Source organism: Fundulus heteroclitus, chromosome 4 (assembly GCF_011125445.2).
Source record: "Fundulus heteroclitus isolate FHET01 chromosome 4, MU-UCD_Fhet_4.1, whole genome shotgun sequence".
Lineage (NCBI taxonomy): Eukaryota > Metazoa > Chordata > Actinopteri > Cyprinodontiformes > Fundulidae > Fundulus > Fundulus heteroclitus.
The window spans coordinates 4,361,923-4,388,401 of NC_046364.1; the positions used below are offsets into that span (position 1 = coordinate 4,361,923).

Below are 26,479 nucleotides of genomic sequence, written 5' to 3' on the forward strand. Positions count from 1 at the left end.
CTCATCTGCTATTACCATCTAATGTAGAACAGATTACTAGATCAATGTGTGCTTCTGTGCTTTTTGTCTCTCTTGTTGTGTCTCTGCTCTGTCTTCTGTAAACCCCAGTCGGTCGAGGCAGATGACCGTTCATACTGAGCCTGGTTCTGGTTCTGCTGGAGGTTTTTCCTTCCCGTTAATGGGGAGTTTTTCTTCACACTGTCGCTTCATGCATGCTCAGTATGAGGGATTGCAGCAAAGCCATGTACAATGCAGACGACTCTCCCTGTAGCTCTACACTTCTCCAGGAGTGAATGCTGCTTGTCGGGACTTTGATGCAATCAACTGGTTTCCTTATATAGGACATTTTTGACCAATCTGTATAATCTGACCCAATCTGTATAATATGATTGAATTTGACTTTGTAAAGTGCCTTGAGATGACATGTTTCATGAATTGGCGCTATATAAATAAAATTGAATTGAAATTAATTGAATTTATATGCTATATTATCAGGGTCTCCTCTCAGCTACAATTTTCTATTGCTTAACCATCTTGTTAAATATCTATATTAGATAAAATTATAAATATCCATATTGGGTGAAATTCAAGACAAGCAACATGGCTTCATGCCTTCTGGATTCCTGGCACCCACAGCTCTCTTTGTTCATGCAATCCTCTGAGACTTCCCTTTTTTTCCCAGGTGGCGCCGATCCCATTCACACCCTGCAAATAGAAACACCTCAGCCAGATACGTGTTTGTGAGGATGAGATGAAGTCAGACACTGAGGGGTGATGTTGGGTCATGAAAAAAACAAGACGTCTAAAGGTTTCCATTGTGATTTGGTAGGACTGCAGATTGAACTTGTGGATCAGAGCAAATTGTCCTCGGCCACAAGTCCCAGATAGACAGGGTTGCTGGTCTTTTTAAGAAGCTCAATGCAGAGGCAGTTCTCTCTGCAAACAAGCTGAAAATAAGTGATATTTTAGCTTCCTACACCTGTTTTGAGAAGTGACCGGCGGTGCCCCAGTTTCGCCCACAGTTTGTTAACAGGATTACACAGTCTACCCCGGACTGCAGGCAACACTAAACAACAACAGTCTCATAAATGCGCTGCAGCAACGTAAACAAGAAAAGCAATGCTCCTATACGGGGATCATTTGCATTTCACTCACTCAGGAGCCGAAAACAAATCAGAAACAGATCAGATCTTCATAAACACTGCTCTCTGACTGGCAGGTCTTTATTCCATCTCGGTACAATTCTCTGACTCTGATGTAATTTTAAACTGAATCAATTTGTCTATGACTGTACTTCTGAGTCTCAATCATTTTTGTGGTACATATAATATTTTACAGTTGCTAAGTGTTATTGGAATATTACGCTAAAGTCACGATGGCCTTACGCCACTCGGACATGTGAGCACTGGAGACAATCCGCTGATTGCCAAGGCCAAATGCTGCGTAGCTCCTGTGCGGGATGATGGCTGTCTAGGATAGACTGTCTCTGTTTCGTCTCACGCCAACGCCACTGTCAGGTATTAGGGGAGAAAGAAACAGGGCAGACGGGCTGCCGGCCGGACTGTGGGGTGCGATTACTTTCCATCTATGTGATCTCTGCTGTGTTTCTCAGTAAAAGTGCTGGAACTGCATCACTCCACCGTCTCCTTATTCGATAACTCTAGGAAGTCAGTTACTGTTTAGAATTCCTACAACACCATGGCCCTGAAGGTTGTGTATATTCTGAAACACATGATGCATTTCTTTCCAGTTTTGCACAACGTTGATGTAATTTTGTGATCTAGAACAAAAAATAAATAAATATGGCATGCTTCAAATCTGTTTGGGAGATCAGAAAAGTACAACATTTATACAAGATAACATCACAAAGTTCAAGTGGAAACCATGTTGTCTGCAGCTGAGAGGCCCTGGCGACAAACTGACCCGTTACATGTGCATGTTGTGATGAAGGAATGAATGTGTGTGTGTGCAGAGTCCCAGTAGTTTGGTATCCTGTCTAATATCGCTGAAGCAGCCTCCCCTCTCCTCCGTTAACGTGCTGTTGCTATGATACCAGCCGCAGATCCTGACACCCCCACTCACAAACAGCCTGTGATCATGTGTGAGACATCTTTTCCCCAAACACACACACACACACACACACACACACACACACACACACACACACACACTTCTATAAATCATAGCTTCACACCTCAAAAGGTCACCTGTTTGGCAATGTGTCTGCAGACCTATTCCCGCCTCCTGAAACCTGCAGAAAATTTAAATAAAGATGGTGTCAACCAGAGAGCAGCGGGAATGTTTTAAACAACATCTCTTACTTCTTTTAATTAAGATCATCATTGGCCGTCTTTCAGCTTTTCCCCTGAGATTAAAAAAGTGTAGAAAGGGTTAAAACCGATGGCTTGCCACGTGCCGTCTCGTTCACGTACGCAGTTAGCACCGTGGAGACAAACGTGAATCTATGAGACTCTTATTGGCAAATGAAGAAACAAACCACAGAACTCACATTGAAAATAGATTAAAAGTCAAAACAGTCCTCACATTAACATATTATTCGATTAACTGTAATCTCTTTAAAGACTAATCTAAAGAATTTATGTCAAGCAGAGGCTAACCTGTGGGTGTGTTGTAAAGTATATCACGATTCCTGGTGTGACATCATAAAAAAAAAAAAAAATCAAAGAAATCAGTCAAGAAATCCAGCTGTATGATTCTTGTTCATCTTTAGGTATAATTTCCATACTGAATTTTATATTTATTTAAATAATCTGTGTACATTTGTCTCCTGTGCATTTAGATTCTAGGTCTGAAGTTTGTGAGGCAATGACTTTCCTTATATTTGGAGGAAAAAGGCTGCATCTTATCAAAGGTTATTAACTAGGCGAGGGCATCTTATCCCTAAATTGAACCTTTTGCAGGTTTTTTTGCCCGTTTATTGGCTTCTTGCGTTGGCATGAATGGGGCTCGCAACTTAAAGCTATAGCATTTTGCTCGCAGTATGTTCTGCACAGAAATTTATGGGAAGTAATTGGCTACAACAGGTGATAATAATCTGCGGTTGTGTTTTAGGAAATGCTGTAGCTTTTGTCTGCAGCACCACTTACACGTCTCTACTGTAAGAATACCACAAAATATTTGTATTACTGATGCATTCGAACTAATTGCTGTTGCTTAGGAAGAGGGGGAATAGTGCAATAGATTGCATTTTTATAGCAAAGGTCTTAAATCATGCATTTAGTTTGTTTGTATTATTCATCTCTGTGCTGAGATGCAGCTTCACACCATGTGAGGAAATAAAACTTCCTTATAGTTTATTGGCCAGAAGTGCTTCAGGAGGGTGAAAATGTCGGCACTAACGTGTTATTCTGCAGACTTGCAATAAAGATATCTCAACCTTCACACCATCACACTCAGGGTTTTAAAGGGAAATTTCACTTTTTTTGTTTTACCTTTAAAAATTGAGGTCAAGAAAATAGATTAGATGACTGTGATACTGCAATCTTTGGAGATATTTGAAGACAGCTCCAATAATAAATCTCAGAAATTCAAAATTTACGAGTATGTTTTTCATATGATGCTTTCAAACCTTTCTATACTCTCTATTGTGTCAACATCTATTTAAGCGTAGTTTAGAGAATTTTACTGATTAATGTGCCATGTATGGAGCCTCCCTACAACTCTGTATATCTCTTATACTAAAGTGTTTCCGTGAAAAACGCTGCAATCAGAATTGGAGAAGGTAAACTCAGTGCTTATTGTTTTAAATTCACATTTAAATTTTGCTTCTGCATAATCTGTGGAAGAAACATACAGAGAGTGTGAAGGTAATCAGATCAAGGCACCAATAAACAGTCAGACATGGTTGGGATTACTGCTGCGATCCTGTACACTCTGGTACTTATTAGTAAGTAAGCGAGGATGCCTGCAGCATAATATATTAAAGTGACACCTCTCAAAATAAGCCACTCTGTTAGGAGAAACTGTCTGCTGCCTTTTTAAAAGGCTCCAAATTTTAGTTTTGCCAGAGAAGAGATGAGAATTTGCTGAGCTGGAAGACGGGAGTCTATGCCGCTGAGAGATGATTCACTCGAGTCAAATAAACTGCTGAGAGGCACAGAGACTGACAAGCAAACAAGAAAGACAGATACTTTTTATGCAGACAGTTTAAGAACCAGGAAGATAGAGATATTTCCTCATTTGAATATGCAGTTTAGATTTTTAGAGAAGTTCTGCCGGTTTGGTTGTCAGAGGATTAACCTGCTTGGTTAATCATGCTTCAGACTTCAAACGGTGAAATTAGAAAGTAGTCTTCTCTTTGCTTCTGAAGGTCAAAGGAGAAGCTACAGTAGCTCCGTTTACATGGACAAAAGTAATCGTAATAAAGGGCCGATTGTAATAAAAATGCTTCATGTAAACAAGCCAATTGGAATATTGTGATCGGCATTAAGCTCAATCAGAAAAAAATTACGAATGTGGGGGGGGGGGGGGGGGGGGTTATGTGGATTGATAATCTGATCAGTATGCATATAAATGCCTGTCAGGCTCAAGTTATTTCGAACGTGGCAAACTGTCCCGTGTGTGCATGGCGGACATGATGTATTTCCGCCACTCACCAACGCAGAAATATGTCAGGAAGCAAAACTGTCTGTGCTCCTGATACAACCTTTCTGTTTAAAGAGCTCAAAAATGGTTGCTTACTGAGTAACATTTCAACCGTAATTAGAACCTGGTGCAAGTCCAGCCTGGGCGCTCGGAAGACAAACAAATTTGTTTGATTAGGCTTTGTTTACCAATTTTGTAGTTTAGCAAAGACTGAAGTACTTCTTCTTCTGTATTTTTTTAGGGAAATTTCATAACCGGGCATGTCAGAGTGGTTCTATTCTGAATAAAGCCAGGTGCATATAAACACACATTATAATCGGATTAATTGATTGTGTGCCCATATAAACGGTACAATCAGATTATTTAATCCGAATACATTTTAATCCAATTGTGAAATTTTGTGCCTGTAAACATAGCTTCTGAGACATGGTGGAATTATGTAAATGTAGAGTAAACAGGCTTCAGTGCTTCCATTACTGTCTATCCCAAAAAATTATTTTAGCATCTTAAATTAGTCCAAGTATAAGATTAAGATTATGAGAAAAAGCAGAATGAGAGGCTACCTACCTAAGTACCTACCTACCTGTAGACACACAGGAGAGACAGCAACACACACACACACACACACACACACACACACACACACACACACACACACACACACACACACACACACACACACACACACACACACACACACACACCCTTATATGCAAGAACAATCAAAAGAAACCAATTAACCTAATTGTCAAGTTTTTGGACCGTGGGAGTACCCAAAGAGGAGGATGCCGGAGTACCCAGAGAGAACCCACACATACGCTTAACCAGTTAGCTTCATTCATTGGGATTTTTTTGGAAATATGGAACAAAATTAAAATGTGGGCTTTTTAAAAAGTAAAAAATCTTGTTCTAAAGACTATAAATGTTTTTAGATAAAGCAACTCCCTCATATGATAGCACCCTGGGCGATGAGCCATGTCATCTATATGAAGAGTTGAAATAGCTTGAAATTATATTTTGATATCTTTCTGTAATGTATCGTGTGTAATAGTGATGTAATGCGATAGGAATAACTACTTAAAGTGATACATTTTTGATATTTTCTAAATAACAACAGTTTCACTGCTTCACTGTCCTTCCAGTTTAGTGTTGGTGTACTAAGACTGCTTTTGCAACATCCATATTTTTACAACCTCATTGTGTGTGTGAAGTCTATTTGAATTGACTATTTATAGTGTAGACATGCCTTAATTGATGTTTGTCTATCAGCTGGTTCAGCAGCTTAAATGAAACACTGCAGTTACTGCCTGCAAGTTCTTTAAAGGTCCAACAGGAAACATGTAAATTAATCTGATTCTTGTAACATATTTTTCAGTTGTAAACTAAAAACGGTTTTGTAGGAAAATGGGGAGAAAGCTGACATTCCTATTTCTAGTAATCCATCGGAATACTCTTCTCCTTTCAGTCTATTTTCAGCGTCATGATCCAGGGCAGCACCTGAGGGCAGCTGATGCATCTATTCACCGGTCTGTTCACATTAAGGTGAACTTCAGGATCCCCTAAAATCAAGTCAGAGCTCCCATACACTGCACCTGAAATTCCTTACATATGGCACAAATGATGCGGTGCATAAATACGGACATAAAAATGCTGATGAAAACATAAGAGTACCCTATAAAATGTAGCTACTGTGGAAGTATTTCCTCTCGGCATCTATTGCAGAGTAAAGTCTAGTGCCTGTGCAAACTCTCAGTAAACCCTGTTCATCGCAGCAGCAATTTAAGCCTGTTTTCTGTATAGTCTAGTGTTTGTGAAATCTAAAAAAAGAGGTAGTTCTTGTAGCTGAAAATGTTTCCCTTTCCATATAAAGGGCTTACCTAGAGCAAAATGTTTCAACCACAAGAACAGCAGTCCAGTTGTTCTGAATATTCAGCAGCGCTACTATTTGTTATATTTCTGGGCATAAAGAACAGGCATATAAATCTGAGCTGCAATCTTCTGCCATCTATTTGAGGAGCTAATATAAATGATGTTGCTGGAAGTTACTGCAAAGCAGATTTTCAAGAACTGCTTCCACGTTGGCCATTTTGTGGGGAAATATAAGCTTACTAAGAAACTTCTAAGCTCAGTTTTGCAGAATAAGCTTCAGTGTTATATGATAATGAACTGATTATTCAGAAGTAGAAGATGTAAAGTTATGCGGTAACATGAGCAGTGACAGCTCTGCCTTTTGGCTCAGCTGCAACCTTAAATTTGTTGGTGCAGTTAGTTAACAAAGCCTTAAAAAAAAAACCTGAATTAAAAATGATTTGAACAATGTTTATTCTATATCAATTAACAAGACTGACATTGCTTATGTTCTGGTTACCCTGAGGAAACAGCTAAAGGATGTTTAGATAATCCCATGAGTGTAAAAACCCAGCAGGCTCCTCCTGGCATCAAATCACACCTTTAACACGACTGTAGACTTCATTATTAACAAACCCGAGCCATGGCAGAACCTCAGTTGTGTTTCAGGGCAGATTTGGGAAGCTCACATTTAGAGAGGTAATTCAAATTGGCAGTAGAAACACCTCTGGGCTTGGCAATTCTGAAATGTATTCACACCTCAGGTACTTTTTCCATGATTCTCTGCTCTCGGTTCTATTTAGGAATATATGTTGCACAGTGTTGTAGTTGGTAGTACTGTTGCCTTGCAGCAAGAAGGTCCTGGGTTTTTCAATTTTCAATTCAGTTAAATTTTATTTATAAAGCACCTATTCACAGCATATGTCATCTGAAGGCTCTTTCCAAAGTCAGACTCCATCAGATCCTCCAGGTTGGTCAGAAAGTTTCCTCTCTAAGGAAACCCAGCAGGTTGCATCAAGTCTCTCCAAGCAGCATTCACTCCTCCTGAAAGAGCGTAGAGCCACAGTGGACAGTCGTCTGCATTGCTGATGGCTTTGCAGCAATCCCTCATACTGAGCATGCATGAAGCGACAGTGGAGAGGAAAACTCCCCTTTAACAGGAAGGAGAACCTCCAGCAGAACCAGAACCAGGCTCAGTGTGAACGCTCATCTGCCTCCACCCACTGGGGCTTAGAGAAGACAGAGCAGAGACACAGAAAGCACAGAAGCTCACATTGACCCAGGAGTACTTTCTATGTTAGATGGTAATAGTGGATGATCTGCCTCCCCTGATGATGTCACAGCTAACAGAACGCCAGACCAGGTGCACCTTCTATGAAGAGAAAAATTACAAAGAATAAAAAGTTAAAAGCTGAAATAACAACAAACAATGCAGATTGGAGAGCAGTAGGAGAACTCAGCAGAGTGAGAGAAATAGACCCTGATGTCCTCCAGCAGCCTAAGCCTATAGCAGCATAACTATAGAGGTAGCTCAGGGTAACATGAGCCACTCTGGCTAGAAGCTTTGTCTAAAAGGAAAGTTTTAAGATTAGTCTTAAAAGTAGACGGGGTGTCTGCCTCACGGACCAAAACTGGGAGTTGGTTCCACAGGAGAGGAGCCTGATAGCTAAAGGATCTGCCTCCCATTCTACTTTTAGAGACTCTAGGAACCACCAGCAGACCTGCAGTCTGAGAGCGAAGTGCTCTGTTAGGAACATACGGAGTAATCAGAGCTCTGATATATGATGGAGCTTGATTATTAAGGGCTTTATACGTGAGAAGGAGAATTTTAAATTTAATTCTTGATATAATAAGGGGTTGCACCCTGTGTGGTCTTTCTGTGTGGAGTTTGCATGTTCTCCCTGTTAGAGATAGGCAACAGACTCCTACACAAGTAGGTAGAGATAACAGATTGATGGATGGAAAATAAATGAGGTTGAATACAAAGGTATGGTACACCTTTTAGGATTTTACTTGTAATAAATGTTGAAAAACATTAATCCATTTACTTTTATTGATTAGCATATCCCAATCACATAAAATTTATTTTTAAATTCACCAAAGTTGGTGGTTGTGACTTAATTTTTTTTCAAAAGTATTTTTCAAAGCACTCCACACAATGAAAAGGCCCATTGGCTGTAAGACAAACTTGCAAATGCAAATCGCTATAAATTCCTCCCTGTAGCAGCTACTCCTAACACCAGTGAGTCATTTTCACTTCTAGAAAATAAAGGTGATAAAACAGGATCTGGTGTGACTCCAGGAGGAGAAATAAAGTAACAAAGTAAGTAGAAGATAAATTCAGAAAGGTGTGACCGCTTTTATTTAAACACAACATTCCCATTGAAGTGCTTTTTAGTAGCAAAGAAATCTCATTTTCTTCTACCAGTAGTGGGCAAAAAACCTTGTTTTGTTTATTTACTAAATTTTTCTGACAGATGTCTAAATTGAGCATTTGTACCAAATGTTTGTGGTGTGTCCTCTACTTTGTCCTCTACTTTGTGGAAAAGCTGTGCATGTCAGTAAATAAGCACATTTCAGAAACAGCGACAAACTGCTCTGTGCAGAAAGATAACAGTAGAACTGTACTGCCTCCTTTTGGTAGAAAGATGGAGGTTTAAGCAGAGGAGTGAAACAAATACAATGCAGCTTTAAATTCAGTCAAACAATGAAAGTCAGTTCACAAAGTGAAACACATTATATACAGTAATTACACATACACTGACGTTTTGAAGCCTTTACTTGTGTTGATGATGATTTTTCCTTTATAGTTAATGAAAACACAACATTTGAGATTAGAATATTACATCAGAGCAATAATAATAATAATGATAATAATAATAATAATAATAATATAATAATAATAAAATACAGACGTGAGCTTTGTGAAAAGCATGCGTAATTCCTGTTTAAAGGTAATTTTGAAAAGGTACTTTTAATCAGATAAAGGAAACTCTATGGAACGCATATTATAATTTACTAAATAAGACTGTATGTTAGAACTCAAACACCAACAACTCAACAAACTAACTGACTAACTGACCGACTGACTAACTGACTACCTAACTAATCTCAGAAATTAAGCAAATAATGGCAGACACAGAATGTGCTGTTTAAGTTATAGTTTCTTAGTGTATATTTATCTGTCCAGGGTGTACCCAGGTTCTTATCCATGGATTGCTTTAAATATGTACCATGTGACCATGCATGGATTGAAAGATGGAAGGTTGGATGGATGGATGGATGGATTGGTGATGGCCTAGTGGTTAGAGCACAGAGCTTCGGTCCCAGAGGTTCTGAGTTCAACTCTCTCAAGCAGCCATTATGGGTCCCTGAGCAAGACCCTTAACCCCCAATTGCTCCCCAGGCGCCGCACAGCGGCAGCCCACTGCTCCCCAAGGGGATGGGTTAAGATGCAGAAGTGAATTTCTCCAATGTGAGATCAATAAAGTTGATTTATTATTATTGCATGATCTGTGAGTATTGGGTGTTATAACATTTTTGAATGAGAGACATCTGGACATTATATACTCCTAATTAGGTCTCATCCAGTCTTTAAAAAACAAAACTCACTCCTTTAATGTGATTCTGAATATTCTGATAATTGTAAATTATACTGGTATATTAATGTGGTTTTAATAGATGGTTTTAGATGGCTTACATCAGATCTAACTGACAAACATTTGAAGACTCCATTTTCTTAATGTTATCAGGAATTGTTTTGTGGAAACAATTTTCTTATTTTTATGAATATTGTGTCAGATATGAGGTGATCTCATAATATTTTCTGGGTATTAATTTTAAAACTCCGCATTAAAATTTGACAAAAATGTTTTGAATGATATTTGGAGATCTAAGCAGGAATTGTTCTGTGGAGAAAAGAGATTTTATTTTATACGTAGTATAAAGTTTGGTACAAATATAGATTATATTCCATTTTTTAAGAGACTGTGGATTTCAGTTGTTATAAGATATGAATAAAATATTTAAATTATGGTGTGTATTTTATACTCCTGACCTAAACAGAAATTCTGTGAAAACAGTTTTTTTGTCAGTTATCATATTTATAACAACCATAATAAAACACATGCATGATGTAATATTTATTAGGCATTTGGAGGTAGGACACCATTAACCTAAAAGCAGTTTTGTTAAATGGAGAGAGGTTTCAATGTTTATATCCATACTAAATATATTAAATAACTCTGTTTTTTGCTAACTCTTAGAATGAAGAAGACGTGGTTGTAAATAATAATATTATTAATAATGAATAATAAGTAAAATCATCTTCTGAAAAAGTCAGAGCAGCTGCTGATGTTGACAGATTACTCCAGGAAGACTGTAAGGACAGAGAAAAAGTGTCATGCCAAGTTATGACCAAATGGTGGCGATAACGTTCTGATATCTAATCAGTCAGTTTCGCTTCTGTCAGTCTGGCCCTGGGCAGCTGTGGCTACAATGTAAGCAGCAGAGCACAGCTGTTGTGACCGATGTGGCCATCCCGAGTGATGGAAACATCAGGGGAAAAAAAAACCACGAGAAACTGAATCAATAATTTTTTGTTCCAAGGGCTCAGGGAAGAACTAGAAAGAGCCTGGAAGGTGAAGACAACAGTGGTGTCCGTGGTCATCGGAGCACTCGGAGCAGTAACCCCCCCTCTGGAGAAGTGGCTCCAACAGATACCTGGAGAAACATCAGACATCTCAGTCCAAAAGAGTGCAGGCTTAGGAACTGCTAAGATTCTAAGAAGGACCCTAAAGCTCCCAGGCCTCTGGTAGAGGACCTGAGCTTGGGAAATGGAGAACCATCCGACTGCTCAGGAGTATGAGGGGTGAGGGGAAGGTGAGACAGCAGTTTCTATATCCATCCATCCATCCATCCATCCATCCATCCATCCATCCATCCATCCATCCATCCATCCATCCATCCATCCATCCATCCATCCATCCATCCATCCATCCATCCATCCATCCATCCATTATCTATGCACACTTATCCCTTATGGGGTTGCGAGGGTTGGTGTCTATCTCCAGTGTTCAATGGGCGAGAGGCGGGGTTCACCCTGGACAGGTCGCCAGTCTATCGCAGGGCAACAAAGAGACAGACAACCATCCACGCACACACTCACACGTAAGGAGAATTTAGAGAGTCATGTTTTTGGACTCTTTTCTTGATATAAGTCGTTCCCATGAAAAAGATAAACTTTTAGTGAGCCAGAGGCACTCTAAGGCTCACACAAGGGTTTCAACTGCCTCACATTTATTTTACTCTTCCTGTAACGCTGGCGGAGTGGCGGCTGCTGTTACTATGTCTCTGACTGGTGGGGAGCTGTCATTTCTGTACAAGCAGGGAGGGAACCAGCCTTAACTGCTGACGAATGGGGTGAGTCGATGGGGGGGACTAGGGCGTGTATTGTAAGTCGAGACGATGGTGGAGAGAGAGAGAGAGAGAGAGAGAGAGAGAAAATAATACATCTTCATAAGTGCAACGAGAGGGTGTTCATAAGGTGAACGACTGCAGTGTAAAGTGCTTTAGGGTCGTCGTACGTGATAAAGTGCTTTACAAGTACAAGCAATTTACCATGTGAAAAAAGCACAAAAAAATAAGTATTATTCTAACAGCACTTTATAGGATGAGTCCTAGTTCTGTATCCCCCCCCCACCCATTTTTGTATTTTCATTCACTGTACTTTATTTCCCATTTTTAATCCCATTTAATCTGTTGTCTTTTAAACTTTTCCTCCACGACAGATAAAACAGTTATCTTGTGTGGAAGTATATGCACCATTATTGATGCAAAATTGGTTTAGTATTTTTTGTCAGGATTTTGATTTCTTATTACAGCTGTTTTCAAAACATCAATATTCAAAAGTTATTTTGGAAATAAAGAGAAATGAACTGATGAATGTTATTCACTTCCTGGTGAAGGGCACCACACAATATTGATGCTCAGGGCCCCCAAAAATAGTTAACACCGCCCTGATCTTAACCTTTAATCTGGAAATATGCCTCAGGTGTTTGTGCAGAACCAGGTTCTCCATTGGATGCACTAATGCTAGCTTGTGGAGTCTGACTTCTGCTTATTTGTGTAGTGAAGGGCTGTTCAGAGAGCTGCTGCTGTCGTTCAACTCGGCTCCAGTTTAGGTCTTCTTGAGCCCTTTTTAAATCAGGTCAATGTCAGAGCTGTGACCGTGTTCCTCCACGCTGAAACACCTGCATCCAGTTAAAAAGTTCAGCAGGTGTTGTGTGCCAAAGCAGTGTTTTGTATTCATTTATTTTGGCGGGGGTGGGGGGGGTGGGGTGGTGGTATTCTTTTTATATCAGCGTAGGCTACAAGCCATAAACTGTGGAGATGTCGGGGCAGATTTGGAGGTACAGATTACTAGCGAAAACCTGAAAAAAGCTCTGCACCTGGCTAATTTTTCTTACCTTTGGCTGCCAGGTGATCTGCATGCACATATGTCTCTCCATCTCCAGAGAAAAATGTTTGCTGTTGCTTATCATGAGTATTCCTATACCGCCATCATTTCTAATAACTTCCAAGTCTGAAATGCTGTGTTTATTCTGTGTCCAATTTATAAGACAATCTCAAAAACAAAACTGCTACTGCTTCCAACAACTTATTGTTCTCCTTCTATAGGTGACACTTTGGCCTGTCTTTCAGTGTCTAGCCCTGGCTCTCTCGTAGACATAACTATTGGCTGAGTTTTTAATGCCACTATGTGCTCTCTTTCATTCACTAGACTTGAAAACTGACCGAAACCTCATCTGCTTAATCAACTGTAAAGAGCCTTAAGATATTTGTTTTGAGTTCACTTTAGTTAAATATTTATACTTAAATATATTCTTAATTTTTTATGTTAGAGCTTTAACTGTTTCCCAAGAGATGAGTCAGTTCTTGCTGGGTCAAACAAGGTTTTGGTTTCTTGGTCTTTGTGGTTTAGTTTTTTGTTCAAACTCTAATCTTCTCAGTTAGACTTTCTTGTTTCCATTTGCCTAATCAGAACATAAAGTTTGTGTTTAAATAGACATTTGAAATAAAATTAGTTGACTTTTATGAACCTTGATAATGGATTGCTTGAGGAATTTTATTAAATATTTAATTAGAAACGCATTTATTTCCAGTTTTCATGTTTAAACCAATAAAACAACACAGAGCACAGTGCTCTTATGATCTGTGGGTTTTTATTTTCAGTTCTCAGAAGGTGTTGTTTCACAAGTGGCTTGTTTGTTTTCTTTCCTGTCATTGCAAGATGTTATCAGTTACCCTTTTCTGGTTTGGAATCCACCAGTTATTCTCAAGCCCTTGTTAATTAGTCTCCTTTATTGAATTACCTCTTAAACACAGGTGTATTCCTGTATTTTTAATTATGACGTATTTAGCTCCTGTTATGTCATGAATATTAGGGGAGACTAAGCTAAATAAATTTTGAGTATGGATAAAAAAATCAGGCCAAATGGACCCTCTGTTTGACAAGCACCTAAATATTTTCAGAAATACTTTTAATGTTATACTTCTTAAATTTTGTTTAAGGTCTACATCCAGCTGTTTATAGAAAATTACACCTTGGGTTCTAAAGGCCTATCATGTCTGACCCACTTCTTGCAACCAGCTCTTTTTCTGTGTGGGTTTTTAACAGCACTAGTGACTTGTTTTTTTACAAAGTAGGCTGACGGGAAAGGGGGTTTTGAGGGAGGGGGAAGAAATGCGGCGAAGGACCTTAGGCCGGAATCGAACCCGGCTCAGCCACGTCAAGGACTAAGGCCTCCGTACATGGGTTGTGGTCACGGCCACTGCGTCAATGCAGTACACCCTGCAAACAACTGAGCCCCTGTAGAAAGGAGGGCCTTCTGCCTTTCCCCTGGAACCACCAAGGTCATGCATATTCTGTGAGTGTACCACAATTAATGTTCGGGTTATGTGTCTGCAGTTTGCTAAAGCAATGTGTAAAGCACTGCGGGTGCAGAACAGATCAGAACCAAACTTGGAGAGCAATGGTGTGCAGCTGAACACAGAGGGTGTGTTTACTTTTGCTCTCCTTCACAATAAACTGCTGGAACTTGATCATACCTCCGTTTCCTTTTAATAAGTGACTCAGGAATCAGTTATTATTATTTCCTACAACAGTGCTTATCAGATGTATTCGTTTATTAGGTTATCATCAGTATCACCACTCAGTATCAAAGATGTCAAGTAAGGTCAATGTTATTTGTTAAGCACATTTGAGCAGCATTTGTTGTTTCACTGTTGTTTCATATGACCTGCGGCCGCATGTCTTGGACACTCGGGTGAAGAGAGGGGCGGAGCTCTCCACCAATCACTACCTGGTGGTGAGCTGGCTCCGATTGCGGGGGAGGAAGGCGGTCAGACCTAGAAGTCCCAAACGTATTGTGAGGGTTTGCTGGGAACATCTGGCTGAGTCCCCTGTGAGACGGAGCTTTAACTCCCACCTCCGGGAGAACTCTGAACACGTTCCAAGGGAGGCGGGGGACATTGAGTCTGAATGGACCATGTCCTGTGCCTCTATTGGTGAGGCGGCTAGTTGGAGCTGTGGCCGCAAGGTTGTTGGTGCATGTCGCGGCGGCAACCCTCGAACACGTTGGTGGACACCAGAGGTGAGGGAAGCTGTTAAGCTGAAGAAGGAGTCCTATCAGGCTTTATTGGCCTGTGGAACTCCGGAAGCAGCTGATATGTACCGGCAGTTGAAGCGGCAGGCAGCTCGGCTGGTCGCCGAGGCAAAAAACTCAGGCGTGGGGAGAGTTCGGATAGGCCATGGAGAAAGACTTCCGTATGGCTTCGAAGTCATTCTGGTCCAGTATCCAGCGTCTCAGGAGGGGGAAGCAGTGCAGTACCAACACTGTTTATAGTGGAGGTGGTGTGCTGCTGACATCGACTCGGGACCTTGTGTGTTGGTGGGCGGAATACTTCGAAGACCGCCTTAATCCCACCAACACGTCTTCCATTACGGAAGCAGAGCCTGAGGACTCTGGGTCGGGTTCTCTCACCTCGGTGCTGAGGTCACCTCGGTGGTCAAAAAGCTCCTGCCCGGGGGTGGATGAGATTCGCCCTGAGTACCTTAAGGCTCTGGATGTTGTTGGGCTGTGTTGGTTAACGTGGCTCTGCAACATTGCGTGGAAATAGGGGGCAGTTCCCCTGGATTGGCAGACTGAGGTGGTGGTCCCCCTATTTAAAAAGAGGGGCCGGAGGGTGTGTTCCAACTACAGAGGAATCACACTCTTAAGCCTCCCTGGTAAGGTCTACTCAGGGGTTCTGGAGAGGAGGGTCCGCCGGATAATTGAATCTCGGATTCAGGAAGAGCAGTGTGGTTTTCGTCCTGGCCGTGGAACACTGGACCAGCTCTACACCCTTAGCAGGATTCTGGAGGGGGCATGGGAGTTTGCCCAACCAGTCTACATGTGCTTTGTGAATCTGGAGAAGGCATTCGACCGTATCCCCCGAGGGATCCTGTGGGGGCTACTCCGGGAGAATGGGCCCTTTAATAGGGGCTGTCAGGTCTCTGCATGACCAGTGTCAGAGTCTGGTCCGCATTGCCGGGCTGTAAGTCGGACTCGTTTCCAGTGAGAGTTGGACTCCGCCAAGGTTGCCCTTTGTCACCAATTCTGTTCATAACTTTTATGGACAGAATTTCTAGGCGCAGCCAAGGTGTTGAGGGGATCCGTTTTGGTGGCCTTAGGATTGCGTCTCTGCTATTCGCAGATGGTCCTATTGGCTTCATTAGGCAGGGCAGTCAAACTTTTTTACAGTAGCCTCAGTTCCTTCTCTGCTCGTGCGCATTCCATGCTCAACACCAGCTGTGCTGTGCGCTCGCTTGGCTGTTTCTCCGCGAGCGTCGCGCGAGAAGAGTTTTTCAGAGTTGAGCTCGGATTGGTTCCTGCGCGTGTACACGTTGTAGAACTGGACTTGGCCTTTTTGAAGTTGCTGGAGGTTTGACCAGGGAACTTCGAGTCAATCTCCAAGTTGGATTCTGCTGAAGAGAGCGAAACAAGATGGCGAGCCGTAACCCAGGAACTCTGTAACTGCCGTCTAGCAGGAGCCACACATTGCGCTGGACAATCCCAATCATCCAAACTGGTATGATCTACCCATGTTTCCTGCTGAATTAGCATTGGGAACGGGATAAACCCTGCAGGACCATCAGAGGAAAGAGACATTGATCTAAACACAAATTATTCAGCCCTTTTGCTGAATTTGTTGAATTGTATTTTATTGTTTTCTTTTCCCAAAACCCATTCAATGTCCTTTGTGTGTATTGGATGTGAAATTGTCTGTTGGGTAGAAATGGAAATAAGAAATGGTTAAACCAGGAAATTAAAATCTTAACTTCCTTAAAGAGAACTATAAATAGCTAAATTAGATTTAAAAGATTAGAGAATCGATTAGACTGTAAATTAACTAAATTAACAGTATTCATCGGAACTAAAATAGAACTATAACCTAGGTTAGAAAAAGAGCTGCTATAGACGGCGATTTGCCGCCGTTGACCGGCTACTTTTGACTGCCCTGATTAGGGCGTGATCTACAGCTCTCACTGGAGCGGATCGCAGCCGAGTGTGAAATGGCCGGGATGAGGATCAGTGCCTCCAAATCCGAGACCATGGTCTTGAGCCAGAAAAGGGCAGAGTGCCTCCTCTGGGTTGGGGAGGATGTGCTGCCCCTAGTTGCCTATCTTGGGGTCTTGTTCACGAATGAGGGGAAGATGGAGCGGGAGATCGACAGGCGGTTTGGTGCAGCGTCTGCTGTGAAGCGGGCGCTGTACCGATCCGTTGTGGTGAAGAGAGAGCTGAGCCAAAAGGCAAACCTCTCGAGTTACCGGTCAATCTACATTCCTGCCATTATCTATGGTCACGAGCTTTGGGTCATGACCGAAAGAACAAGATCCCAGATACAAGCGGCCGAAATTAGTTTTCTCCGTAGTGTGTCTGGGCTCTCCATTAGAGATAGGGTGAGGAGCTCAGTCATCGGGGAGGACTCAGAGTAGAGCCACTGCTCCTCCACGTCCAGAGGAGCCAATTGAGGTGGCTCGGGCATCTGGTTATGATGCCTCCTGGACGCCTCCCTGGTGAGGTGTTCTGGCCTGGGAACGCCTTTGGATTCACCCGGAGGAGCCGGCCCAAGTGGCTGGGGAGAGGGACGTCCGGGCCTCCCTACTGAAGCTGCTACCCCCGCGACCGGACCCCAGATAAGCGGAAGACGATGGATGGATGGATGGATGGATGGATGGATGGATGTATTTGAGCAGCAAGGCAGTTGAAAGTGCTTTACATCATGAAAACATTAAGCCATCATAAAGACATCAAAATGGTGATGTTCCATTTTGAGAGGCCCCAAGGCCCGCGGGCACACCAGAGACCCAGGCATGCACCTGCTCAAACCCCCAGTGACATACTCCACAGGACCCAAGACCCCAAGGCCCTACCAGGACACCCTCCCATAGGCGGCACACCCCAGGAACAATGAGCCCCAGACCCACCCAGGAGAAGCACAACTAACAGGCCAGTAACCCACGCCCGCCTGCAGAGACCCCCTCCAAGAGCATCGCAAGTAGCCACTGGAGGCTGTCCCCAAAGCCCAAAGCCCCAACCCAGCAGAGGCCAAAAACCCCATCACCGGACCCACAAGACACCCCATTCCAGGGACCCACCAGGCCCCCAAGACCCAGGCACCACCCCACACCAGCCACAATGCCCCACAAGACAAATTCAACAAAATTCCACCCCCACTAGGTGATGGAGTTGATTGAAGGAGCCCAGAAAGATGGATCTGAAGTGGAGGCAGATGCTGTCCCAAGACTAATATGATCCAACAAAAGATATCTATACTGATTGATACTGAGATTTGTTTTAGTTTTTCAGTTCATGAGGATGTTTTTTTTGCGATACATAAGGCAGTGAAAGCCATGCAAACTGATTTTTTAAGGAAACTGAGGGGAAGGTGAAATTTTACAATTCAGGCACTTTAAGTCCTTACATATCTGGACCCAGATCCTCTGAACAGGTGTACATAACCATAGTGCATGAATATAATTGTCAGGATTATTGCCTGAACATCAAGGAACTCTAATACATTTCAAGGCATTTGTAAACCACCTTTAATGAGTTTAAATTTGTTTTTATTTGTTGATATCCAAAGAATACATTTTTATTAATACTATATTATATATTTAATCTATCAAATGAGATAAACTAAGTTCCTTCAAATGCATGTTCCAGGTATTCAATACTTTATTCTTCCAGTATGGAAGGTTTATCATATTATTTTTTTTGTAGCATGTCAGGATAATTCTAGATGGTTGTATGACTACGTGGGATAAGTGATGACTCCATCATTTTGAGGAACTTCCACCATGCTGCCAGAGAAGAGCTGTTGTTGATATTTGTAAAGCATGTATGCTGTTTTTTATTTGAGCTAATAATAGGCAAATCAGAGATCTTGATATTATCACATATTTTCTGTCTCAAGCTTCATATGAGGGATTATGTTTAAACCATGCTGAAACGTATTGTAGCCTATTTGCTAAGAAGTAGTGATGAAAGTTAGGCAGACCTAGGCCCTGTTCTTCGTACGTTGCTTGAAACATCCAAGATCAAATGATACATCCAAGATGATTTCATCTGGCTACTCGTGATCCGGCTAATTGGGTTCTTCGAACACACCTGTTGTTTATGATTAGTATAGCTGGATTGAGTTATCTGAGATAACTGCGCGTTCATGCATTTGTTTAAAAGGGGAAATGTATCGATAGTAGAAACAATGATCAGCAACGCTGGTATTGGCTGTTCAGCATGGCCAAAGAACGCCCACAGTTTTTCTCCCACGCAGAACATGGGCTTATAATGGAAGGTTATGCCGAATTTGAGTCATTAATTAAAACGTCAGGGAACACCTCAAAAACTGTTAAACCCAGGAGAGAGGGCTGGCAAAAAGTAGCAGACAAATTAATGCATAAATACTGTCCATGGTAGATGTTTCTATCACTTTCTACAGTATGTTTTTTTGCATTTTAATAATTTGATATTTACTTTGTTGTTACAATATACGACTCGACAGGAAGCAAGCCTTTCAAAGTAAAACTAAACTTCACAATAAAATGGCCTGAACAAATCTTCTTACTGAATATGATAAAAATAAAAAGCAAACAATCATCAAATAACTTAAATATTTTCTATTTATGGCTCAAACACCACTTTTTCCTCTTTAAAAGCCACTGTTAAATGATGTGTTTGTCTGTTTAAAACAGCCACCAAGAAAAATCTCTCTACAATTACACTGTCGCGCTGCGCTAAAGGATCCTGTCTATTGCGCAATACGCAATTAATTCGAAAAGCTCTGCAAATTATTCTTGCACCTTCCGCAACAGGTTGCAGTCATAAAAATGGACATGGCTACGACAGACTTCCCTATCTCCTCTGCTTATACAGCTGCGATCTAATCCTGTTTACATGAAATAAGCCTGCTCGTGAGCAGGAGCGAAATAAAACCCAGTTTTCTTGAAAATCACCACTGTGTCCTCATGCTTGTCCAGCTCGGTCCCTCACAAAGAGATTTTAGAAAGAAATGTGCTGCCCAGTGTCAGAAAGGTTGGTATCAGTGGCAGGTCATGGGTCTTGCAACAGGATAATGACCCAAAACCCACAGCTTCAAACACTCAAGAATGGCAAAGAGGAAAACATTGAACTATTCTAAAGTTGCCCTGTATGAGCCCTGACCTAAATCCTACTGAGCATCTTTGGAAGTAGCTGAAACGCACTGTCTGGAAAAGGCACCCTTGAAACCTGAGACAAATGGATCAGTTTGCTTGTGAGGAGTGGGCCAATATACCTGCTGAGAGGTGCAGAAGGCCCATTGACAGTTACAGGAATCGTGTGATTGTTATAGTTTGGGTTTTGTTTAGTTTTTAGTTTTGAACTTCTCTTTATTGAACCTGTTCACTCCTCTTCACCAGCTAGTAATCAAGTCAGTTCTGTTCACCTCTCAGCCACCAGTCACTAACCAATCGTTCCACCTGTTGCCAGCAATTAGTTTTCAACTCTGGTCACCTGTTCACTCCTCTATTTATACCTACCTCAGTCCACTCTTCAGTACCAGATTATTTCGAGCCATTCGGTGAGTCTAATCCAGCGTTTCCTGTTTGCCTGCCTACCTGTGATTCTTACCCAATTCTGCCTGCTGATTATGCTGCCAGCCTGATCCCTGTCAGACCTGATTACCTGCCTGTTGCCTGACCTGTTTTGTCTCTGGATATCTGAGCCTGCCTGACCCCTGTCTGATTATCAAACTTGCCTGTTACCGGACCTGGATCTATTTTCTGACTCTGCTCCCGGATTCTGCTTTGGACTACCCTGCACTTCTGGTTACCCGTTTGTCTTTGGACTATGTTTTGGATTACGAACTCTGTTTATTCCCTTACATCCTTCTGCCTGTCCGTCACTCCGGTTCCGACCCATTGCCTGTCCTTTTAATAAACCGTCTTAAAACGCCTCCTATCTGTCTGGTTGAATCCTGGGACCTCAGTTTCTGTGCATGAGAGTGATTGCAGTGATGGCCTCAAAAGGTTGTGAAACAAAATATTAAGTTAAGGGTACCATCATTATTGTCGAGGCCTGTTTCATTATTTTTTTAATCATTCTGTTGAAGCATAGTTAAAACGAAATGTTTTCCAATTGTTCATTTTCATATATACATACACACACACATATATATATATATATATATATATATATATATATATATATATAAATATATAAATATATATATATATATATATATATATATATATATATATATATATATATATATATATATATATATATATATATATACTAGGGCTGGGCAAGTTAACGCGTTAATTTCGCGTTAATTCATTTGACTATTAACGGCGATATTTACTTTATCGATAATGCGCCAATAACCTCGCTGTCAGCCCAGCCTCGGATTCAAACAAGAAGAAAGGTGCTGGCTGGAAAAAGTAAAACGCGAAAAAAAAACAAAGCTGACATTCGGAAAAAAACAAAGCTGACATGGGGAAGGCAGTGTTTCCCACAGGAATTTGCTTAGGCGAGGCAGTGAGTTGGCGGCCCGAACAAGTTTTGTGACTGGCGGAGCGGGGGGGCACGCGAGAAAGCAACAACACAAAAGTGTTAAAGTCAAATAAGTCATATCGAGTTAGCAAGCATTTCAGTTTAAAGTTCTTCCAGCAACGAATATGATAGAAACAAGTTAGTTGTAACCACTGCCAAGTTAAACTTTCTTTTCACCGGAGCACCTTGAGCTTAACATATCACTTAAGTGCCAAACACGCTGTAGACATCACCAAACAATTCAATGACTCAGAGAAGCTAACCAATGTAATGGCGAAGTGGATAGCTACAGTAGACCTTTTTTGTGCTTCACACCTTGGTATTGAACATAAAATGCTGCTCACTGTTGTTACCGCAGAAATTGCCTGTTTTTGGTAGATTTTTTCCCCATAAAGAGAATTTCCTGTCAGTGGCAATAAGCTTTAATTTATTATTATTGCTATTTTTTGTTTTACATGTTTAAGTTGAGCTTTACACTAAATATGTGTTACTGATAAGTGCTCCAAATGTTACAACACTTTTGTTCATATGGCAGCAGAACATTAATATAAAAGTGCTCTTTACACTACTTTTGAATTCATACTTGGAGTTTGCGCATACGATGCGATTAATCATGATTAATCAAGCAAATTATACGATTAATCGCGATTAAAGATTTTAATCGTTGCCCAGCCCTAATATATATATTTATTATTACTTTTGTCAGATTGAAATTGTTTCTGTGACCATTGTGGGTTTTATTTAATTAAACAAAGGGTACCAACAATTTTGTCCATGTGTGTATTTATTTATTTATGTTTCTTGTATTTTATGATCATGTCTCCAGTTAGCTTTCCTCTGTTCTGCCTCCATATTTATTAATTCCTTGTAATCTTGTTCCCTTTAGATCTCTGTGTTCTGCCTGTCACATTGCTTGCTTGCACCTGTCAATGATTGCTCTCCTGAATTCTCCTTGGTACTTCCCCTCTAATTAAACCTACAATTGTCAAGTCGTCCATCAAGCTCCCTGTGTTTCTTGGTTCATGTCTTCGTCTGCCCTGTTGGGCAGCTGCACTGTACCCTTTAAGACACTGTTTCTAATATCTGTTTCCTAACATGCCGGTGCCATACGATTTATTGTTCCTGTAGTGCCTGTGTGAGAGGTATGGGACACAAAAAACACTTTGTGACTATTTTTTGCTATATCATCACAGAAATGCATGACCACATCAGCAGCCATTCTTAAATGACTGCCTTGAGATAAACACTTCAAATCAATGCTTTTTTTGGCCCTCAGCTTTGTCATGTCCCTCCCCCAGGAATCACAGGTTCCTCATCATCCTCGTCTTCACTGTCACTACTCCAAGCATTTGCCAGTTCTTCAGTTCCTGGCAGCCATATTACTTTATTAATGGAAATACAGTTTATATACTGCAAAATCACTTGTCAAAGATGGTGCATATTCTGGAACTATAGTCAGAGTAATAACTGACTATAGTTATTATGATGTCCACTTTAGTGGGCAGGTGATCAGCTATAATAGTCTCCAAATATGAGGTTAATAATTAGAAAACATACCACTAGTTTTTTCTCTCTCTCTCTGTCTCTCTCTCTCTCTCTCTCTCGCTCTGTCTCTCTCTCTCTCTCTCTCTCTCTCTCTCTCTCTCTCTCTCTCTCTCTCTCTCTCTCTCTCTCTCTCTCTCTCTCTCTCTCTCTCTCTCTATATATATATATATATATATATATATATATATATATATATATAAATATATGCGCGCAGTTTCACCAAAGTCTCCCCGTCTATGTCACGGCACTTTGCTGCTCCCCCTCCCCTCTCGTACATGGCTCAGCAGCACCAACCAATCAGCACGCAGGCTCAGCGGCACCAGCTAATCAGCTCTCTCTACACTCAACACACAAACAACCGTGGTGCGCTGCTCACACTTGGAGAGAGAGAGACCGCAGGAGCGAAAAACCATGAAGAGGGAAAGTAGTGCCGTTTGGCTATATTTTAATACCGTAAATGAAATCAAGCTGTATGTTTTGTAAAAAGCCGGTTAAATTCAGTGGAAACACAACAAATCTATCTAAGCATGTGGAAAACCATGAGCAAGAAAACGTGGAGCGACAGAAACGGAGAGAGGAGACAAAACTTCTCTCATCGCCCCGACGGACCAACAGACTGACGTCACTGACTGAGACGTTTCAGTCCTCCAGAGAACATCCACGTAGATCAGAGTGGTCATCTTCAGCAGCAGTTCATGTTAACTTTCAAAGCAGATATTATCTGTCATATGATACTGGAGCCCAAACAGAAAATGTAATTCAGACCTTGAAAGAACCCAGTACATATATTAAAAAGTGTTATTTAAGATAAGATAACATTAGCTAATCCTTTATTTGTCCCACGACGGGGAAAATTATAGGATTAAAGCAACAGGCAGGTGCACACAACACAGACAAAATTAAATAAGGATTGAAAGATATAAGAGGTGGATTAGGAAAAAAAAAGACTATGAACATAACATTATTATTATTATTATTATTTAATTTTAATAATAAAATAAAAATCACAAAACCCGAAAGGTCAACAGTTTCATGATACATCAAACTTAGGGACTGGCTAATATACAGGAGGTCTAAAAAGGCCATATTTTGGCTGCAGTGCTTGCTGTTCTCTTATGAAGAAAAGATAAACTAGTGCACTAAATTCAATAGATGGGTTGAAACTGGGACTGCATTGTAACTTTTTCCCCACACCAAGACTCTGAAGATTGATTCTAGTTCGTTCCACAGGTTCCAAAGGTGAAACTGCAACATACAAACAGCAAAGACGAATCAACGCCATGCTATTCAACCTCGACCACACATGGATAAAGGCTCTTCAAACATAAAAATAACTTCGAAAAAATAATAAGTATCTCCACACAATCTCAAAAACCAAGTATACATACCGACGATGCTATGCCAGACACAAGATGTTGAGAGATGCGATTGGATATGCATGAATCTAAAACAAATCGCCGAAATGCGTGAGTTGAGCGCTTACTTCCTAACTACGGGTCAAGTCATAGGACATTTTCAACAACGCAATCTCGCGTTAACATGACCAAAATAGAAACACCTTAGGAATCTGCATTGACAGCCAAAAGTAAAACATATTTAACTTCTGAAAATTAACTCAATGATATTTTTCCACTCATAACAAAACATCTATATATATATAAATATATATATAAATAAATATAAATATATATATATATATATATATATATATATATATATATATATATATATATATATATATATATTTTCTGTCTGCTTTACATCACCTTCCAGTCCAGTCCAGGTTTCACTTTAGATGTTTATTCCATGTGCTGAACGTTCAGGGGCGCACAAACCAAACAGTCAAGCTAAGCCACATCCTGTGTGAGCTGCATAAAAACAGAGAAGAGATGAACTTTAACTCCATCCTGCATCAGACTCCCGGGTCATCAGGTCTTTGAATCAGGCAAGTTCTTAAAAGTTTATTTACTCTTTTACATATTTTCTGATACATGTTTATCATATTCCAAACATGCATTTTATAAATGAAGCACTGTTTGTATTTTGAATTTTAGATCACCTTCATCATGGTTCCAGCTTTTCTTTTCCTCCTCTTCCTCTCAGGGACCAGTGTCTTACTGGTAAGTTTGGGACAAGAAGGTTAAGATCAACTTTATTCCCAGTGAAAAGTATTACAATTCTTGAAAATCATTAATAGCCCATGTTAAAATAAACAAGTCACTTAGAGGATTTTTTTTATTTAGATTTAGCTCAACGAAGCTAAAGTAGAAATATATTTATTTGCCTTGAAAACGTTTGTGATGTTTGTTTGTTAGGCGATTATACTGAAACAACAATTTCCCTGTGGGATTATTAAAGTATCTCTGATTCTGATTCTGATTTTTTAGCAAGAAAACTGTTTTGAATGTTTTGCAGAGTGCACCACTTGACAATGACAATAAATCTGGTGAGTCAAAAAATATCTGTTAGACATTTCACATTTTAATAAGTTAAACTCTTAAGGAAAATATTTTTTCAGCTTTGCCAGTGGAATGTTGTCTTTATACATGATTTAGGTTTGCTAAAAAATTTCCAAGTTTTTATTTCAACTTATTAATTGAATATCGTCATAGTTTAGAGCATAATTTTTCTTTAAATTTAACAAGCCACTGTGAGGCTTCCAGATTATACAAAATGTACAAAACAGAAAGTAAGACATTTTTGTGTTGCATGGGTTAGAGGATCCTCGGGTCTATATTGGCTGGGGCTTTAGCCCCTAGGTTGGTCTCTAGGAAGGAGTTAGATTAAATGCAATTGAAGGACCTTAACGGGTGATGACCATCCTGGAGTAGGGGGCTATGGGATGCATACAGACAGACCTTTTGAGAAACTTGATGTGCCAGTTCTCTCTATTGAGTTTGACGGTTGCTTCTTTGTGGTTTCAACTTGTAGAAGCTAAGGTCATGACTGACATCTGTGCAATGGAGCCAAACAGGAGCTTTAGATAACCTGGCCTTTTTGGAGCTGGTGTTCTGAAAGAGGTACCGTCAGCTTTTTTCTGTTGTGCTCCTGGGAAACTTCAGAAGAAAAGACAGAGTCACTTGGAGGGGTTTGATTTGGAGGAGTGCCCTCAAACTGTTAACCTGGCCAGCCAATTTGATAATGTGTGAGTCCCCAAATTTACTGACTGACAACTATACAACGGAAATAAGACTTGGGGCATGGCAGAGACTAGATAAAAGTAGCTCATTCCTTTGGCTGGAGAGCTAAACTTTAAAGATAGTACAAGCAGCTCCACCCTCTGGGTATAATCCCAGAGGGAAATTACAGCTGTTGTGTCTCACTCTTGAGAGGACTCAACTGTG

At 40.7% G+C, this 26,479-nt stretch overlaps 1 protein-coding gene across 1 annotated transcript in view; it reads left to right on the forward strand.

Moving 5' to 3' along the window:
- The window catches only part of LOC118562825 (high choriolytic enzyme 1-like), a 44,143-nt gene that overhangs the window by 11,435 nt on the left and 6,229 nt on the right, over positions 1-26,479 (forward strand). Inside the window, exons 2-3 of the mRNA XM_036135696.1 lie at positions 25,190-25,255; positions 25,551-25,581. Coding sequence (XP_035991589.1) covers positions 25,190-25,255; positions 25,551-25,581 — 97 coding nt within the window. The remainder of the gene's footprint in view (positions 1-25,189; positions 25,256-25,550; positions 25,582-26,479) is intronic.